Source organism: Perca fluviatilis, chromosome 17 (assembly GCF_010015445.1).
Source record: "Perca fluviatilis chromosome 17, GENO_Pfluv_1.0, whole genome shotgun sequence".
Taxonomy (NCBI): Eukaryota; Metazoa; Chordata; class Actinopteri; order Perciformes; family Percidae; genus Perca; species Perca fluviatilis.
In genome coordinates, this window is record NC_053128.1 from 33,866,387 (window position 1) to 33,884,790 (window position 18,404).

Sequence of the window (18,404 nt, forward strand, 5' to 3'; positions counted from 1 at the left end):
CTGAACATTAACATGAATTAAACAATAAAACTAGAAACAAAACAGCTGTTTAAAATACAAATAAAAGAGGCAGCAGAGTATATAGTAGGATATGTATTTTAGGATCGACATTAAGAAAACGCTTTCACAAAATAATCTATTGACGTCCAAACGGATTTATTATTAATAAACTGTAAAACAACATCAGGGTTCTGCCGGGGAATGATTGGATGATGTCTGGTGTTGGTGACCAATTAGCAGACAGAAACCAAATCAACAAATAGAGGAAAAACAGCCTGAAACCACCAGACACCATGCAAATAATTAATACTTTTATCATCATAAAATACAAACATTCAAAGGGGACAGAAACTAAATAAAACACAGAATCAGATGGATAAAGAACTTTATTTTAATCATAACAGGTATATTTATATAACATATAATATAGTGTACATCCAACTACTGATTACATTAAAAGACCAAAACAATATGAACTGAGAATGTAAACAGAGGTGTGAGTGTAATAAGAGCTGAATATCTCTACTGCAGTGACAGGAATATAAAGTCCAGATCCAGGACCAGACTCTACATGAATATAAAGTCCAACTACAGGACCAGACTCTACATGAATATAAAGTCCAACTGCAGGACCAGACTACATGAATATAAAGTCCAACTCCAGGACCAGACTACATGAATATAAAGTCCAACTCCAGGACCAGACTCTACATGAATATAAAGTCCAACTACAGGACCATATAAAGTCCAACTCCAGGACCAGACTCTACATGAATATAAAGTCCAACTCCAGGACCAGACTCTACATGAATATAAAGTCCAACTCCAGGACCAGACTACATGAATATAAAGTCCAACTCCAGGACCAGACTCTACATGAATATAAAGTCCAACTCCAGGACCAGACTACATGAATATAAAGTCCAACACCAGGACCAGACTCTACATGAATATAAAGTCCAACTCCAGGACCAGACTCTACATGAATATAAAGTCCAACACCAGGACCAGACTCTACATGAATATAAAGTCCAACTCCAGGACCAGACTCTACATGAATATAAAGTCCAACAACAGGACCAGACTCTACAGATTAATGGAGACCCACATCCTCAGAAAGAGATTTAGTTTATCAGATACCTCTACACAAGGTACAACTAAACATCAACAGGACTTCTTCTGCAGAAACAGCGTGTAATGCTGAATGCTGAAAACTGATCCTAAACTCGATTCCTGGTGAGATTTAAAAAAAAAACATTTTGATGTCATCTCATCACTGATAAAAAAAACCTTTTTATGAATTTATACTGTAAACTGCTTTCTCTATTAACAAAAAAAAAGAGATAAACATAGAAAAATATCCAGCTTATATAAACATCATCTCATTCTAATAAATCAGAACAAAGAGAGAAAATGTTTCTGCATGATGCTGTTAGTACAAACTCAACACTTCCTGTTTTAAATTAAAAGCTCTCTGGACAGAATCCTTTAGTTTCTATCCAGGCTTTTATTGTGAAACATGTGCAGGGTTCTATCCAGGCTTTTATTGTGAAACATGTGCAGGGTTCTATCCAGGCTTTTATTGTGAAACATGAGCAGGGTTCTATCCAGGCTTTTATTGTGAAACATGTGCAGGGTTCTATCCAGGCTTTTATTGTGAAACATGTGCAGGGCCCCCCCACGGTGCATCAGGTGCAGCTGCTGCCATCTTGTGGTGTTGCTACGTTACTACACGGCTCATCTATTCTCAGCTAGCATCACTTTATGTTTCACAGTTCATCAGACTGGTTTTCTCTGCTCTGGATCTGACAGAAACATAATCATGTTTCAGACAGAATTATAAGCATCAGCATTTTCGGAGAAAGTAAATATCATATTCCAATACGGAGGAGTTTGTTCAGATAAACAGGATCACAGGATCATCTGGGTCCACAACCCCTTTCTTCCCACTGCATCATGTATGTTCACTTTTCTGTAAAGTCTTTGAGTTCTTCCTTCATCTTCTTCAAGTCATCAACGACTTCTTGACAACAATCAGCTGACTTGATGATGGAGTCTGTTAACTTTCTGTCCTTTTCAGGTGTCGCAGTAGGTGTGACAACATTCCACATAGACATTACTCCGTCACTTCTTCCCAGGATAGACACTCTTCTAAGAGTCAACTGAAACACCTCCATGTCTTTCAGAGAGATTTCAGCCTGAAGTTCAGCTGATGTTTCCTCCAACTCTGCACACATCCTCTTTATTTCTTCCAGATGTTTCTTCAGCCGTTCAACAATCTCCATGAAAACTTTCCCCAGTTCTGCCACTTTATTTACACTTTCACTCTCTGATATCCCTTTTGTTACATTTGCACCAGCAACCAAAATGGCTGATCCTGTTGCTCCTGCTGCTACTGTTAGTGCTGCTGATTCTGCTCTGCCTGCTGCTACGCCCAACAGCATGCCAAGGGCTGTGACTCCTAGTGCACCAGCTCCTGCTTTTCTGACTTTATCTGTTCTCTCCTGCATCTTTCTAACTTCATCAGAGATCTCCCTAAACTCTCCAACAATCTGTCTCATCTTTGGTTCTCTGTTGTCAAACTCTCTGATGAATGAAGCTGCAAGTTCTTTGGGTTTGTTCATTAATTCAGAGTGATCAGGTGGAGGAGGCAGGTCTTGACTCCGTCCTCTTCTTGGTGTTGAAGCCATCTTGATGTCTCCTGGTCCTCCTGAAGTGTTGAGATCTCCTCTTCAGAGTGATGAAGAAGCTGAACTTAAATCAAACTGTGATCTGATGTGATCAGAAAGGTTCTGTGGAGACAGGAAGAGACACACATCATCAGAATAAACACACACATACAAACACACAGACATACAGACAGACACACACACACACACACACACACAGACATACAGACAGACACACACACACAAACAGAGAGACAGACAGACAGACACACACACACATCATCATCAGAATAAACACACACACACACACAAACAGACAGACAGACAGACAGACAGACAGACAGACACACACACACACACACACACACACACACACACACACACACACACACACACACACACACACACACACACACACACACACACACACACACACAGTTTCCTCTCAGCTCCTCTCTGCAGCAGCTGGGAGGAAACTAACTCCCCTTAGATTTCTGACATTTAAAAACTCTCTATTCCTTTCAGATTAAAAGAAAACTCTGAGTTAGAGCAGCAGAGGAAACTAACCTCAGCCAACATCAACAATAACACTGATCTGATATTCAACATGTTTCATATTTAACTTTGGACTCCTGGACTGAGATCCTGGTTAATCCAGAGAGAGGAAAGGTATTACAGTCTCAGGAAAGTCACAACTCAAACTAATCTTTATTATATTCATCAAAAGAGAAGAAACACTTTAAAATATGATCAGTACGGACAATACAGTAAACAACACAAACATAAGACAACAGGGACCATTTATAACCTGAAGAAAGCTAGAATAAGAGATTATTATTCACAGCTATTCCTAAACTAATATCCTTGATCAGAAAAGTCAAAAGCAAATCCATGAAGGTGAAGGGAGAACCAAAATAGCAGCAGGGCTCGGGAACTGAGGACAGTGGAACTCGGGGATCCGAGGGCTGAGGGTTAGCCTGGTTGACACCAGGTCTCTTTGTGATTTAACTTCACTTCTCTGCTGGTGAAGTTTCTAACTTCATATTCAGATCAAACGTAAAGCTCAATAAGAAGCTCTGGGTTTGTTTTAATCACATGACTCACTCACCAGGAAACATTTAGATCTGACATTTTGGGAAAAGTAACAACCAGTTAAGTCGGTAACAGCCTTAACCTTAACAAAAGTACCTTTATGCATCTGTTGTGTGGATATTCTGTAAATATGTATATATTCATATGTGTGAAAAAACAGATATACATCTACATATAATGTATGTCTAACTTTAGTTCCTGTATAATACTGTGAATGAAGGAAAATGTTTCAGCTTTTTGTTTTTTTTAAAACGTTTTATCGCTCCTTTTGACCAAATACTACAGTAATACTAAAGTAACTGTACATTCAATTTAACCCTCCTTTTGTCTTTGGGTCCAATTTGACCCGTTTTCTAAATGTCGATAATCATAAATATGAGTTTCTTTTTAACAACCTTATTTTGCTTACCCAAAAATAATGACGACGGATGAATTCATACAACGCGCTTCACAAGTACAACAAAAATCTCTATTTTCGTTGAATTTGTTAAAAAATGTAAGCATTTGAAAAAGAAATTGAAATGTTTCGAAACAGTATCCTGACTGAACGCTGACCCTTCTGTGATTACCCTTCCTTCAATATTAGTCTAAATAATTCATATTTTCAGCTTTTTTAACTCAAGAATTAGTGTGTCTGTGTGTGTGTTTGTCGAGTCTGTGTGTCTGTGTGAGTCTCTGTGTGTGTGTGTGTGTTCTTACCTGTGTGTCTGTCAGCTGTGTGAGATAGTGCAGGTGAAGCCTCTCATGTTTAAGTCCTCTGAGCTGTTTCTCTGAAACCACATGACCAGAGAAACCTGTCAAACCTGTTAAAGCAGCGTCTCTCGGAAAGGTGAGGAATGGAAAGGATCCCTCCAGAGATAGAGCTTTTAGTTTACCATGAAACCATCCCAACACTATATCAACAAGGTTCACTTACCGGATAGTTCCGGTTCCTCCAGATGTTGCGCAGGATGTCACTCCTCTTCAGCTTCCTTTATGTTCACTTCAAACAGAGACGTTTCAACATTAAACTGAACCTCTGAGCAACATTACATGCTGAAAATATCAAGTTTAACACTCCTGTTTACCCCGGGTCAAATTTGTTTTTATCTGCATCGTCCTGTTCTGCAACTTTTCCTTGTGACACTTTGGAATAAAAGTTCTTTGTGTTTTTAAAAACTTTAAACGGGCGTGTGGATGATTGCGTTGGATACATCAAGAGACACGTGGTGTATGCCAGGACTTACAGCTAGCTGTAACACAGAGTGTTTTCTCCCTTATCCCAGAATGCATCTGTGGTGTAGCCAGACCTTCCTCCACAGCGCTGTGGAGATAGAGTTGGCTATGAGAGACTACTAGACCTTCCTCTACAGAGCTGTAGAGATATAGAGCTGGCTATAAAACCTCCCTCAAAGGGAAAAAAAAAAAAAAAAACTATGAGAGACTACTAGACCTTCCTCCACAGAGCTGTAGAGATAGAGCTGGCTATGAGAGACTACTAGACCTTCCTCCACAGAGCTGTAGAGATAGAGCTGGCTATGAGAGACTACTAGACCTACCACTTCCAGGAGTACCTCCAACATCTTTTCTAGCTGGCGTTGATCTTCAGCCAAGGCCCAAAGAGAAGAACCAGGAGGTGGTCAAGATGTCTCCATCTTCATCACTCTGATCAGCTGCAAAACACAACATGAATTTACTTTATTACCTACAGGGACAGACAACAAACACATGTAGTATAAAGCAGGTCCCAGTGGATTCATCACCAGCTGCAAGATGTTTTAAACCAACTAAAGTGAGTTCCACATCTTCTAAAGTAGGAAGCAGCTCAGACAGGTTCCAGAAGTTTCTCCTTCACAAACTCCTCCATCTTTCAGAAATCAACAGAAACTGTTTTAGGGCCACATGTGATGACAAGAAGAACCACGACTCCAGAACTCCTAGAATCAGAATCACAGAATTCTTGTCTATTTAGGCAAATAGTACAAACCATGTACGTTTTCTAACGTACTGCTGGTTCAAATCTGATGCCTGCAGTGCGTCATAGAAGCATCAGATGAGGCGTCAATTATCACTTTCAGAGTGTTTGGGCCTTTAGAGACCGCCCCCACCCCAGACCTATTTTTGGCGCCTGGCACACCTGGGTGAACCTTGTGACAAACAGGGAACTAGTTCCTAGACTGATCATCTACCTGTTATGTCCACATCAATCATCATTCCTGTGCTGCTGAATGGTTCCTCCCAACTTTAGGCAGTAGGACTGGTTGGATGGCACAGAGCCAGTCAGAGGTTTCATGGTGGAGTTAAAGGCAGAGCAGCTGTGGGACGTCCCACGTCTCCTCTAAACCGTACTGCCAATCACATTTGGCTCGTTGAAATGTGATTTCAGAGAAACGATTGAAAGCTGAGACAGACTTAGCGCGCTCAGTTGTTGCTTCACCTGCACCGCCTCACACAGCTGACAGACACACAGGTAAGAACACACACACACACACAGAGACACACACACAGACACACACACACACACAAACACACAAACACAGACACACACACACAGACACACACACACACAAACGCATGCACACACACACACACACACACACACAGACACACAGAGACACACACATACACACACAGGCACGCACGCACACACATGCACACACACAGACACACACAAACAGACACACGCACGCACACACACACACACACACACACACACACACAAACAAGAAACAGTGTGAACTTGAACTAGTTGTAGAGATAAAATGGTTATGTGTGATGTCATCTTGTTGTGCTATTTCTAGAACTATCTGGAGCAAACTTCATTGGGCTCGTGGTAGTTGAATGGACCTCTATGAAGACACATAACATGTCAAAATCTACGCTGCATGAAGTTATGAGTTACAGTTTTTTACAATCACAAGCAAATGGTACAAACCATGTACGTTTTCTAACGTACTGCTGGTTCAAATCTGATGCCTGCAGTGCGTCATAGAAGCATCAGATGAGGCGTCAATTATCACTTTCAGAGTGTTTGGGCCTTTAGAGACCGCCCCCACCCCAGACCTATTTTTGGCGCCTGGCACACCTGGGTGAACCTTGTGAAAAACAGGGAACTAGTTCCTAGACTGATCATCTACCTGTTATGTCCACATCAATCATCAATCCTGTGCTGCTGAATGGTTCCTCCCAACTTTAGGCAGTAGGACTGGTTGGATGGCACAGAGCCAGTCAGAGGTTTCATGGTGGAGATACAGGCAGAGCAGCTGTGGGACGTCCCACGTCTCTTCTAAACCTTACTGCCAATCACATTTGGCTTCTTGAAATGTGATTTCAGAGAAACGACTCTGAGGACTGAAAGCTGAGACAGACTGAGCACGCTCAGATGTTGCTTCACCTGCACCACCTCACACAGCTGAAAGACACAAAGGTAAGAACACCCACACACACACACACACACACACAGAGACACACACACAGACACACACACACACACAGACACAGACACACACACACACACACACACAGAGAGACACACACACAGACGCACACACACACGCATACAGAGACACACACACAAACACACACACGCATACAGAGACACATACACAAACACAGACACACACAAACACATGTCCAAATCTACGCTGCATGAAGTTATCAGTTACAGTTTCAGAACCTTGACGTCATTTTTCAAAACTCCAGACACAAAACTCACAACCAATGATCAATATGTACATTTTTTCAATTGCTTGGATACAATACACATAAACCTGAGATCATTTGTTCATTTAACAAAGATCAGCTGTTCAATATGACACAACTTAACATCAAAGTACTACTACTTCAAAAAGCAATTCACACTTTATATTTCAGATGATTGTCTATTCATTTCATTACAATCATCTAACTATCAATTGATACACCTACTCAAAATGATAATTAACTGTTGCATTACTCTTAATGCATAGTTGTATGGAAACAGACAAACAATATTCCATGTTTAGATCATTAAAGGTTTAAGATAACGAGATTCATTGTCACCAATTAGCGTGGAGCATTAACCAATTAGACTACATGATCTATGGATGTAATATTTCATCATCATTCTTTACTGTAATGCTTGGTCGAGACTCTTGGCGTCACTTTTTGGCGCTCTGGATCTGGATGTAGGTTTAACTGATAACAACAGGACACTTAGGTTTAGGTTAAGATGGTGGGTGGGGGTTACAAAACATACGTTTCAGGGACAAGAACAGGACCTAAACGCTGGTCTCCTGGGGGAAAGTCCTGTGTTATTTGATCCATCCACCTGCATCCTCCCACCTGCATCCTTACGTGGCATTTCAGCTTTCCTACTACTCTCTAGAGTCGCAGCTGTTGTCTCTCTTAATACCACGTCATCTTACGGCACCGCTGAGCTGCTGCTCTGCCCGCTGAGGTCCAGTCAGACCCTGAAGTGGGGGTAGCGTTGGGTATCTGATGCTGAGAGATGCTGTCTAACGGTCTGTATTTTACTGGTTAGGAAACGGGTTGTAAAACAATATGAAGGAAAAACATGATTACTTCTTTTCAGGCAATGTAATGTGTGTACCATGTCTGTCAAACTACTTTCAGGATACCCACAATGCACTGTCGGCACACTTATGTTTATGTTTCTTATTATCAACATTATTGGCTTGGTGTGTGTGTGTGTGTGTGTGTGTGTGTGTGTGTGTGTGTGTGGTGTGTATCTCTACGTACCTACGAGTCGATTTAACGCAAAAGCATGAATCCGCCTTTAAAATAGCTAACATTTCAACAACAGAAATGTAACGTTACATAAACTAGGTCAAAGGGTTATGATTAGGTGATAATATATGACATTAACCTACAGCTAAAGACACGTCAGCTACAACATGGGGAAATATAAGGTGACTATATTATTGTTGGCCAATTGTATATTATTGTTAGTATTTTAACGGTCTGTGGTATTCCAGACCACATTGGTCTGGAATACTACAGACCAATGTGGTATAAGTATATATATATATACTTATACCACATTGGTCTGTAGTATTCTCTCTACTACTGCAGTACTTTTACAGAGATGTATTTACTTGTAGTACCATAATGAAACATGTATCACCTATTTCGTACTACAATATTTAATGATTGTACGAACAATGACTCAGTGAAACTATGGGTAGCTTGTGTGTGGGTGATCTAAAGTAATGTTTCAATGGTATTTCACAATATATTTGTTTTTTGAACCAGTGATTGTGCAAGTGCAAGACTTCTGTAGAGATATGAATGCACAATGCAATGTTTTGAACATTGGACAACCTGTGTTACAAGTGATGACTGTTTTGAGTTTTGTGTCTATAGTTTTGAAAAATCCCATCAAGGTTCTGAAATTAGTAGCAAAGTGATTGTAAAAAACTGTAACTTAGTTACAAATAAGTTCATGGTTGTGTTTGGAAGATGTTGAACACTACGTTTTATTTAGCAGACTAACAAGGTGACATAGTGTTGGGATGGTTTCATGTTAAACTAAAAACTCTATCTCTGGAGGGATCCATACCATAATGTTGTCAGTTAATAAAACATAAGTTCCTCTTTAAAGTCAGCTGTTGTTGAGGTGAGACGCTGCAGTTGTTTGACAGGTTTCTCTGGTCATGTGGTTTCAGAGAAACGACTCAGAGGACTGAAAGATAAGAGACAGACTGAGCACGCTCAGTAGCTGCTTCACCTGGACCGCCTCACACAGCTGACAGACAAACCGGTAAGAACAAAAACACACATAGACAGACAGACACCTCTTCGTCAGACACCTCTTATCCGGTGTCGGGTCGCGGGGGCAGCAGCTCCAGCAGGGGACCCCAAACTTCCCTTTCCCGAGCCACATTAACCAGCTCCGACTGGGGGATCCCGAGGCGTTCCCAGGCCAGGTTGGAGATATAATCCCTCCACCTAGTCCTGGGTCTTCCCTGAGGCCTCCTCCCAGCTGGACGTCCCTTCACCTAGTCCTGGGTCCTCCCCTCTTTTGCGAACAAGGTATTTAAACTCCTAAGGAGTTTAAATGAGTAGGGACTCATTCCCTACCTGGAGTAGGCACTCCATCGGTTTCCTGCTGAGAACCATGGCCTCAGATTTAGAGGTGCTGATCCTCATGCCAACCGCTTCACACTCTGCGAACCGATCCAGTGAGTGCTGAAGGTCGCAGGCCGATGATGCCATCAGGACCACATCATCTGCAAAGAGCAGCGATGAGATCCCCAGCCCACCGAACTGCAACCCCTCCCGACTACGCCTCGATATCCTGTCCATAAATATTACAAACAGAAATGGTGACAAAGCGCAGCCCTGGCGGAGGCCAACCCTCACCTGAAACGAATCCGACTTACTGCCCGAAAGTCCTTCTCCATGTCTTCTCCAAACTTCTCCCACACCCGCTGCTTTGCCTCTTTCACAGCAGAGGCTGCAGCCCTTCGGGCCCTTCGGTACCCTGCAACTGCCTCCGCATTCTTCTGGGATAACATATCCCGGAAAGACTCCTTCTTCAGTCGGACGGCTTCCCTGACCACCGGTGTCCACCACGGTGTTTGTGGGTTACCACCCCTTGAGGCACCTAAGACCGTAAGACCACAGCTCCTCGCCGCAGCTTCAGCAATGGAAACTTTGAACATTGTCCACTCGGGTTCAATGCCCCCAGCCTCCACAGGGATGCACGAAAAGCTCCGCCGGAGGTGCAAGTTGAAAGTCCGTTGGTCAGGGGCCTCCTCCAGACGTTCCCAATTCACCCGCACTACCCATTTGGGCTTACCAGGTCTGTCCAGAGTCTTCCCCCACCCACTGGCCCAACTCACTACCAGATGGTGATCGGTTGACAGCTCCGCCCCTCTCTTCACCCGAGTGTCCAAGACACACGGCCTCAGATCAGATGAAATGATTATAAAATCGATCATTGACCTTCGGCCTAGGGTGCTCTGGTACCAGGTACACTTATGAGCATCCCTATGTTCGAACATGGTGTTCGTTATAGACAATCCATGACTAGCACAGAAGTCCAACAACAAACAACCACTAGATCAGGGAGGCCGTTCCTCCCAATCACGCCTCTCCATGTGTCTCCATCATTGCCCACGTGCGCATTGAAGTCCCCCAGCAGAACTATGGAGTCCCTCACTGGAGCAAAGGGTGGCTACTTTGAGGAATCTAAAATATAAGACATGTTTTCAGTTATTTCACACTTTTTTGTTAAGTACATAATTCCATATGTGTTCATTCATAGTTTTGATGCATTCAGTGAGAATCTACAATGTAAATAGTCATGAAAATAAAGAAACACATTGAATGAGAAGGTGTGTCCAAACTTTTGGCCTGTACTTTATGTGCTGATCATATTTTAAACTGTTGTTTTTCTTCTCTTTTGAGGAGAAAACCACATGAATATAATGAAGTGTAGTTTGAGTTTGCACTTAACTGAGACTTTTTTTTTTCTTTTTTTTTTACTTTATTCATCCAGGTAAACTGTTTGAGAACAACTTCTCATTTACAAACATGACCTGGCAAGATAAACACTACCTTTCCTCTCTCTGGATGAACCAGGATCTCAGTCCAGGAGTCGAAAGTTAAATATTAAACATATTGAATATCAGATCAGGGTTATTGTTGATGTTGGCTGAGGTTAGTTTCCTCTGCTGCTCTAACTCAGAGTTTTCTTTTAATCTGAAAGGAATAGAGAGTTTTTAAATGTCAGAAATCTAAGGTGAGTTAGAGTTTCCTCCCAGCTGCTGCAGCAGCGTTTACCTGAGTGGAGCTGGGAGGAAACACCTGTGTGTGTGTGTGTACAGTGTGTGTCTCTCTGTGTGTGTGTATGTGTTTATTCTGATGATGTGTGTCTCTTCCTGTCTCCACAGAACCTTTCTGATCACATCAGATCACAGTTTGATTTAAGTTCAGCTTCTTCATCACTCTGAAGAGGAGATCTCAACACTTCAGGAGGACCAGGAGACCTCAAGATGGGGGGTTCAGAGTCAACACTAAGAAGATGGATCAGAGACCTCCCTCCTCATCTGTCTGGATTAATGAACAAACTTAAAGTCAGAAAGACGCAGAAGAGAACACCTGGATATGTTGCTGGAGGAGTAGGAGCAGGAGTAGGACTAGGAATAGGACTCCTGTTCCTTGCAGCTCCGTTCACTAGGGGGGCTAGTTTAGCAGCAGTAGGAGCAGGAGTGTTAGGGGTAGCAGGAGGAGTAGTAGCAGGAAGAGCAGTAGCAGGAGGAGTAGGAGCAGAAATAGGAGCAGCAGTAGGAATAGGACACCTGTTCTTTGCAGCTCTATTCAGTAGGGGGAGTAGTTTAGGAGCGTTACCAGTAGCAGGAGGAGCAGCAGCAGCAGCAGTAGCAGCAGAAGCAAGTGAAGGAGTAGCAGGAGGAGTACGAGCAGTAGCAGTAGGAATTGGAGCAGTAGCAGGAGGAGTAGGAGCAATAGTAGGAATAGTAGTCCTGGTACTTGCAGCTCCGTTCACTGGGTGGGTTAGTTTAGCAGGAGGAGTAGCGTTAGCAGTAGCAGGAGGAGCAGTAGCAGGAGGAGCAGTAGCAGGAGTAGGACTCCTGGTCCTTGCAGCTCCGTTCACTGGGAGGAATAGTTTAGCAGCAGCAGCAGCAGGAGTCGGAGCTGCAGCAGGAGGAGGAGGAGCAGTAGTAGGAGTAGGACTCCTGATCCTTACAGCTCCGTTCACTGGGAGGGTTAGTTTAGCAGCAATTGGAGCAGAAGTGTTAGCAGTGGTAGGAGGAGTAATAGCAGGTGGAGCAGTAGCAGCAGGAGACACAGGAGGAGGAGCAGCAGCAGGAGGAGTAGTAGCAGCGGAAGACGCAGGAGCAGTAGCAGGAGCAATAGGAGCAGTAGTAGGAATAGGACTCCTGGCCCTTGCAGCTCCGGTCACTGGGGGGGCTAGTTTAGCAGTACTTGGAGCAGAAATGTTAGCAGTGGTAGGAGGAGTAGTAGCAGGAGGAGCAGTAGCAGCAGAAGACGCAGTAGCAGGAGCTGCAGAAGGAGGAATAGGACTCCTGGTCCTTGAAGCTCTGTTCACTGGGAGGGTTAGTTTAGCAGCAGCAGCAATGTTAGCAGTAGTCGCAGGAGGAGCTGCAGCAGGAGCACTAGTAGGAGGAAGATGAGCTGTGGTTGTAAATGTAAATGTGTGGTTGTAAAAAGGAAAGTGTTCATGGAGATTATAGAACGGCTGAAGAACGATCTGGAAGAAATAAAGAGGATGTGTGAGAAGTTCTTCAGGCTGGAATCATGCTGACAGACATGGAGGACTTTCAGAGGATTCTGGGACAAGTGTCTGAACTGGCAGGAAGGAGTGAAGAAGTTTTGTCTTTCACTGAAATACCATAGACTGTACTGTATATTAATGGACAGAGCATGTGTGAGTCACCCTTTGGTTTGTGGAGATCAGCTTTGAGTCGTTGAGTTTTCCGTTACGGGCGCAGCCATCCTGGTTGCGGATATGATGATTTTAGATGAGAGGGAGGAGTGAAGGAGCAGCCCTTACACTCTACGTTACACACTTTCACTCATAATCACAACATAGCCACGCCCTAAAACACCCCCTGCTTTATCGCTGATTTTAAAATTTAACACTAATTCTAAAAATTAACATTGTTCTGTGTTGCACAAGACTTAAAACTAGTGATTGAGACCATAAATTAATTATGAAAATGTTTACTGAGTTAATAAATCAAGTGAGAAGTGGGTCACTTTCTCATAGACTTCTACAGAAACCGACCTTCTTTTGCAACCACACGTTTTAGATTAGATTAGATTCAACTTTATGTCTAATCTTTACATGTCGCCCCCTGTTGGAATTCAGATAGAATACAGCTTTAAGGAGTCTCCCCCTGCTGGAAGTTAGAAAGAAAGCAGCTTTAAAGGAGAATTCCGGTCGATTTCAACCGGTAGCTCTGTTGTTTGTAAATCAGGAGTACTGTCAGTAGCGAGAAAAACGAAACCAAACGGTGCCGCCTACACCGAGGAGGATATCCTGCTAGATTTTGCACCCAACAGTCTTAAACAAGGCTTAAACAGGGCAAGTTTTAAACGTGTTTTTAGCCTCTAAACATGTTCGAAATGCCATTACTAGTGCTTAGCCATGTGCAGTTATTTCTTACGAGGGAACACAGCGAATTTGACTGCAGTAGATCTGACAGAAAGGCATAAAGTAGTGTTAATCCTTACCTCTGTTTATGTACTGCTCTCCGGTCCTCAAGTCCTGAAGAATCGAGTGCCGATCTCATACAATCCAATATTCCAAAATGCATTTTTTCCACAAAAAAACGATTTTCCGAGGTCCTGTCCATAGTAATGAGCATGTATCAACAGGCTGTAACCTGACACCGCAGTGAAGCAGAGCTGACCTACAGTTCAGGAGTTCAGGAGCTCATTTGCATAAGTAACCTAGCAACGGCGGAGCCTGCCTGTCTGTAGAAGCAGGGAGGAGCTCACAGAGCTGACAGACGGAGCTTCGAGTTAGATCAGGACTAATATGAGAAAATGGTTCGAGTTTGTGCCTTTCCAAATTGCGGCAACCAAATGAAGAGATATTTGAGCTTGAGCTTTCACCGTCTACCCCTCCGCAGCCGGGAGATTTTACCGTTATGGCTGGTTGCACTTCAGCTCCCTTGATAACGTTAGCTACATGAGAGAGATTACCGTGTTTGTAGCGAACATTGACTTCACCGAAAAGAGCGTCATGTCCCGGTATCTGAAGGAAAACGCCATTCCTAAAGCGAAAAGACCAGCTGCAGACAAATTGGAGGTAACGTCCTTATGATTTATACTTTCCAAGGCTAAAGTAATTCTCACTTTTTTTTTCTGTGAAGAAATGTTTCACGGTGTTGGTGAATTCTTGAAAAAAAAAAAAAAACTCCCGTTACTGAGACCCGTGTATGATATTACCGACATGTAATTAGTAATGAGTTATATCACTGCGTTACAGCCAACATTTATATATTACTGTAATTGCCTTACAACACTGATATGATTATGATAGATGCATCCTCAATGTTAATGTTTTGGCCATTGAGTCTGATTACAATGCTCTTTCTCCTTCTTACTTATTTAGGGGACACCATCCAGTGACATAGAGACAGAATTAGCTGCAGTGCCACAGTCAACTCCCAAGAAGGCGTCCAGCTGGTCATCCAGCCAGTTCAAAATAGTTCTTTCAAGTCCACAGAAGAAAAAAACCCTTACCCCGTCATGGACAGAGAAGAAGGCGACTGCTTTGTAACATAGCCCCAGTTCCTCTGCTGGATAAGAGTCAACTGGTTGCTCAAGCCAGGTCACATTATAAGAGCATGTTCTAGGCCTAGGAAAAGAGTACTGAACTATTTTTTCTTTGTACACTTCAGACTATGCTGCAGCATGATTATGTATAAAACCACACACTGTACTGTACATACTTTACATTAATTCTGTCTAGATTGTGATATTGTTATTTCCTTTTTGTTGAAGTAAAGACACAAAAGCACAAATGTAATGTGTATTGTTATATTATAAAATCACTGTAACAGACAGGTGCAGTATAGAACTGTACAATGTACTTATTCTTACAATTTATTTATTCTTACAATTTACTTATTCAACTTTACTTGTAATATAACTGTGCAATTGCTTTGTTTATTCCTAGTAATGGCCATACCAAGTATTACTAGAAATGATAGTTTTTGACTCAGAAAATGTCCTCTGCCTCTTTGAATCCTGTGTAACTTCCAGTTGGGGAGGGGTACTCTTGTCTGATCGCTGCTATAACACAGGTAGGCAATGTTCTTCTGGTGCCACGGCCAAGGTGCTCTCCTCTCAGAACCCACTCCAGAATCACCCGGTAGGCCAGGGGTCTGCATTGGCTGGGGGGGGGAGGGCGAGCTTTGGTTATTTCACTAAAGAATTGAGGCATTTATTTATAATAAATAATAATACATTTCATTCAATTCAATTCAATTCAATTTTATTTATAGTATCAAATCATAACAAAAGTTATCTCGAGACACTTTCCAAAACCCCAACAATTACAGTAATTCCATCAAGAGCAAGCATTAGCAGTGGCTATCGCGACAGTGGCAAGGAAAAACTCCCTTTTAGGAAGAAACCTCGGCAGACCCAGACTCTTGGTAGGCGGTGTCTGGCCGGACGGGCTGGGGTGTGTGATGAACAGTGGTGATAATAGTCACATTAAAGGTCACAGTGACGTCGAAGGTCATCGTGGAAGTTCATGTCATAGCAGGGCACATCGTGTCATACTGAGTAGTGCAGTCCCCTATACCGGATCCAGACTACTCTGTGCATAGGAACATCACAGCAGGGCGTTGCGGGATGAAACGTGGCGCTGCAGAGCATGGGTGGATGCGGCGGATGCAGCGGATGCAGCAGGATGCAGCAGGATGCAGCAGGATGCGGCCGGGATTTGCAGAGAATCACAGAGCATAGCTCTGCGAAGAAGAAACATAAGGACTCCGGGGAGTAAACTCCCCAGAGCTAGATTAGTAACAAGCAATTCTGGGACAGGATGCATACAGAAGTAACAAGTAGAGAAGAGAGAGCAGCTCAGTGTGTCATAGGAAGGAAACAGCCTCCCCTGCAGTCTGGGATTGTAATAGCATAACTAACTACGAGGAGAAGCAGGTGGGCCGGGTTAGGTGGACGCTGCAACTCCTCACTCCCTAACTATAAGCTTTGTCAAAGAGGAGGGTTTTCAGTTTACTCTTGAATGTGGCGACGGTGTCTGCCCCTCGAACCCAGACTGGGAGCTGGTTCCATAGAAGCGGAGCCTGATAGCTGAAGGCCCTGGCCCCCAGTCTACTTCCAGAGGACTCTAGGAACCACAAGTAGCCCCGCATTTCGGGAGCGCAGTGCCCTCGTGGGGACAATAAGGTACTAAGAGCTCTTCTAGGTATGATGGTGCTTGACCATTTAGAGCTTTGTAAGTCAGGAGGAGGATTTTAAATTCGATCCTAGACTTCACAGGAAGCCAATGCAGAGAAGCTAATACAGGAGAAATATGATCTCTTCTCTTAGTTCTCGTCAGAACACGGGCTGCAGCATTCTGGATCAGCTGGAGAGCCTTAAGGGACTTATTTGGACAACCTGATAATAAGGAATTGCAGTAATCTAGTCTAGAAGTAACGAATGCATGGACTAGTTTTTCAGCATCATTCTGAGACAGGATATTCCTGATTTTGGCAATGTTACGAAGATGGAAAAAGGCTATTCTTGAGGTTTGTTTTAAATGGGCGTTGAAGGATATATCCTGATCAAAAATAACTCCCAAATTTCCTGACCGCAGTGCTGGAGGCCAGGGCAATACCATCCAGAGTAGCTATATCTTTCGAAACGACGCAGTCGCGTTGGTCCTATCACAATAACTTCCGTTTGTCTGAGTTTAACATCAGGAAGTTGTGGGTCATCCAGGATTTTATATCCTCAACACACGTTTGAAGTCTTGCTAACTGACCACTTTCATCTGGCTTAATTGACAGATATAATTGGGTACGCACGTTCGTAGCAGTGATAATTAATTGAGTGTTTCCTAATAATATGTTGTCTGCGTAGAGAGGCATATAAGGAAAATAGAATTGGTCCAAGCACTGAGCCTTGAGGAACCCATGGCTGACTTTGGCGTGCTTGGAGGGTTTATCGTTAATGTTAACAAATTGGGAGGGCTCAGAGAAATAAGACTTAAACCATTTTAGTGCAGTTCCTTTAATTCCGACTAAGTGTTCTAATCTCTGTAACAGGATTGTATGATCAATAGTGTCAAAAGCAGCACTAAGATCTAGTAAAACAAGAATGGAGACAAGTCCTTTGTCTGCAGCTGTTAGAAGGTCGTTAGTAATTTTCACCAGTGCCGTTCTCTGTGCTATGATTCTTTCTCAAACCTGATTGAAAATCATCAAATAAACTGTTGCTATGTATAAAATCACATAACTGATTAGCAACCACCTTCTCAAGGATCTTGGATAGAAAGGGAAGGTTAGATATAGGTCTATAGTTTGCTAAGACCTCAGGATCCAGGGTCGGTTTTTCAGAAGAGATTTTATCACAGCTATTTTAAATGACTGCGGTACATAACCTGTTAATAAGGACATATTGATACATATCTAGTAGTGAAGTGTTTACCCACGGGTAGCGCTTCTTTGAGTAGCCTCGTTGGGATGGGGTCCAAGAGACAGGTAGATGGCTTAGCTGAGGATATCTTTAACATTAATTGTTGAAGGTCTATAGGATAAAAGCAGTTTAAGTATATGTCCGGATTAGTCGTTCGTTCTAGCGGTCCTGTATTTAAAGATGAACTGTTAGAAGTTGAGGGCAAAGGGTAATTAATTTTATCTCTAATTGTTATAATTTTATCATTGAAGAAGCTCATGTAGTCATCACTACTCAGAGCTAGAGGAATAGATGGCTCAGTAGAGCTATGACTGTCTGTCAGCCTGGCTACAGTGCTGAAAAGAAACCTTGGGTTGTTCTTATTTTCTTCTATTAGTGAAGAGTAATAGTCTGATCTGGCTTTTCTTAAGGCCTTCCTATAGGTTTTGAGACTTTCTCAATGCCAGATCCGGGGATTCTTCCACTTTTGGGGAGCGCCACTTACCCTCGAGGTTTTCGACTTGTTTCAATCTG

At 42.8% G+C, this 18,404-nt stretch overlaps 2 protein-coding genes across 3 annotated transcripts; one reads left to right on the forward strand and one right to left on the reverse strand.

Annotated features, from left to right (window-relative positions):
* Positions 1-1,606: 1,606 nt before the first annotated feature.
* On the reverse strand, positions 1,607-4,493 carry LOC120545258. The gene is made up of 2 exons (XM_039779446.1): positions 4,461-4,493; positions 1,607-2,792 (listed from the first exon to the last, which is right to left on the reverse strand). The coding sequence occupies exon 2, from the start codon at positions 2,688-2,690 to the stop codon at positions 1,965-1,967; it is 726 nt and encodes a 241-aa protein (XP_039635380.1). The 5' UTR covers positions 2,691-2,792; positions 4,461-4,493; the 3' UTR covers positions 1,607-1,964.
* Positions 4,494-6,125: 1,632 nt separating this feature from the next.
* Positions 6,126-13,273, forward strand: LOC120545259 (spidroin-1-like). 2 transcript variants are annotated; one of them, XM_039779447.1, is made up of 4 exons: positions 6,126-6,210; positions 7,075-7,167; positions 9,407-9,501; positions 11,639-13,273. In XM_039779447.1, the coding sequence occupies exon 4, from the start codon at positions 11,741-11,743 to the stop codon at positions 12,899-12,901; it is 1,161 nt and encodes a 386-aa protein (XP_039635381.1). In that variant the 5' UTR covers positions 6,126-6,210; positions 7,075-7,167; positions 9,407-9,501; positions 11,639-11,740; the 3' UTR covers positions 12,902-13,273. The 2 variants fall into 2 exon arrangements, with proteins under 2 accessions (XP_039635381.1, XP_039635382.1); XM_039779448.1 differs by lacking the exons at positions 7,075-7,167; positions 9,407-9,501 and having other exon boundaries at positions 6,191-6,210.
* The last annotated feature ends 5,131 nt before the right edge of the window (positions 13,274-18,404 follow it).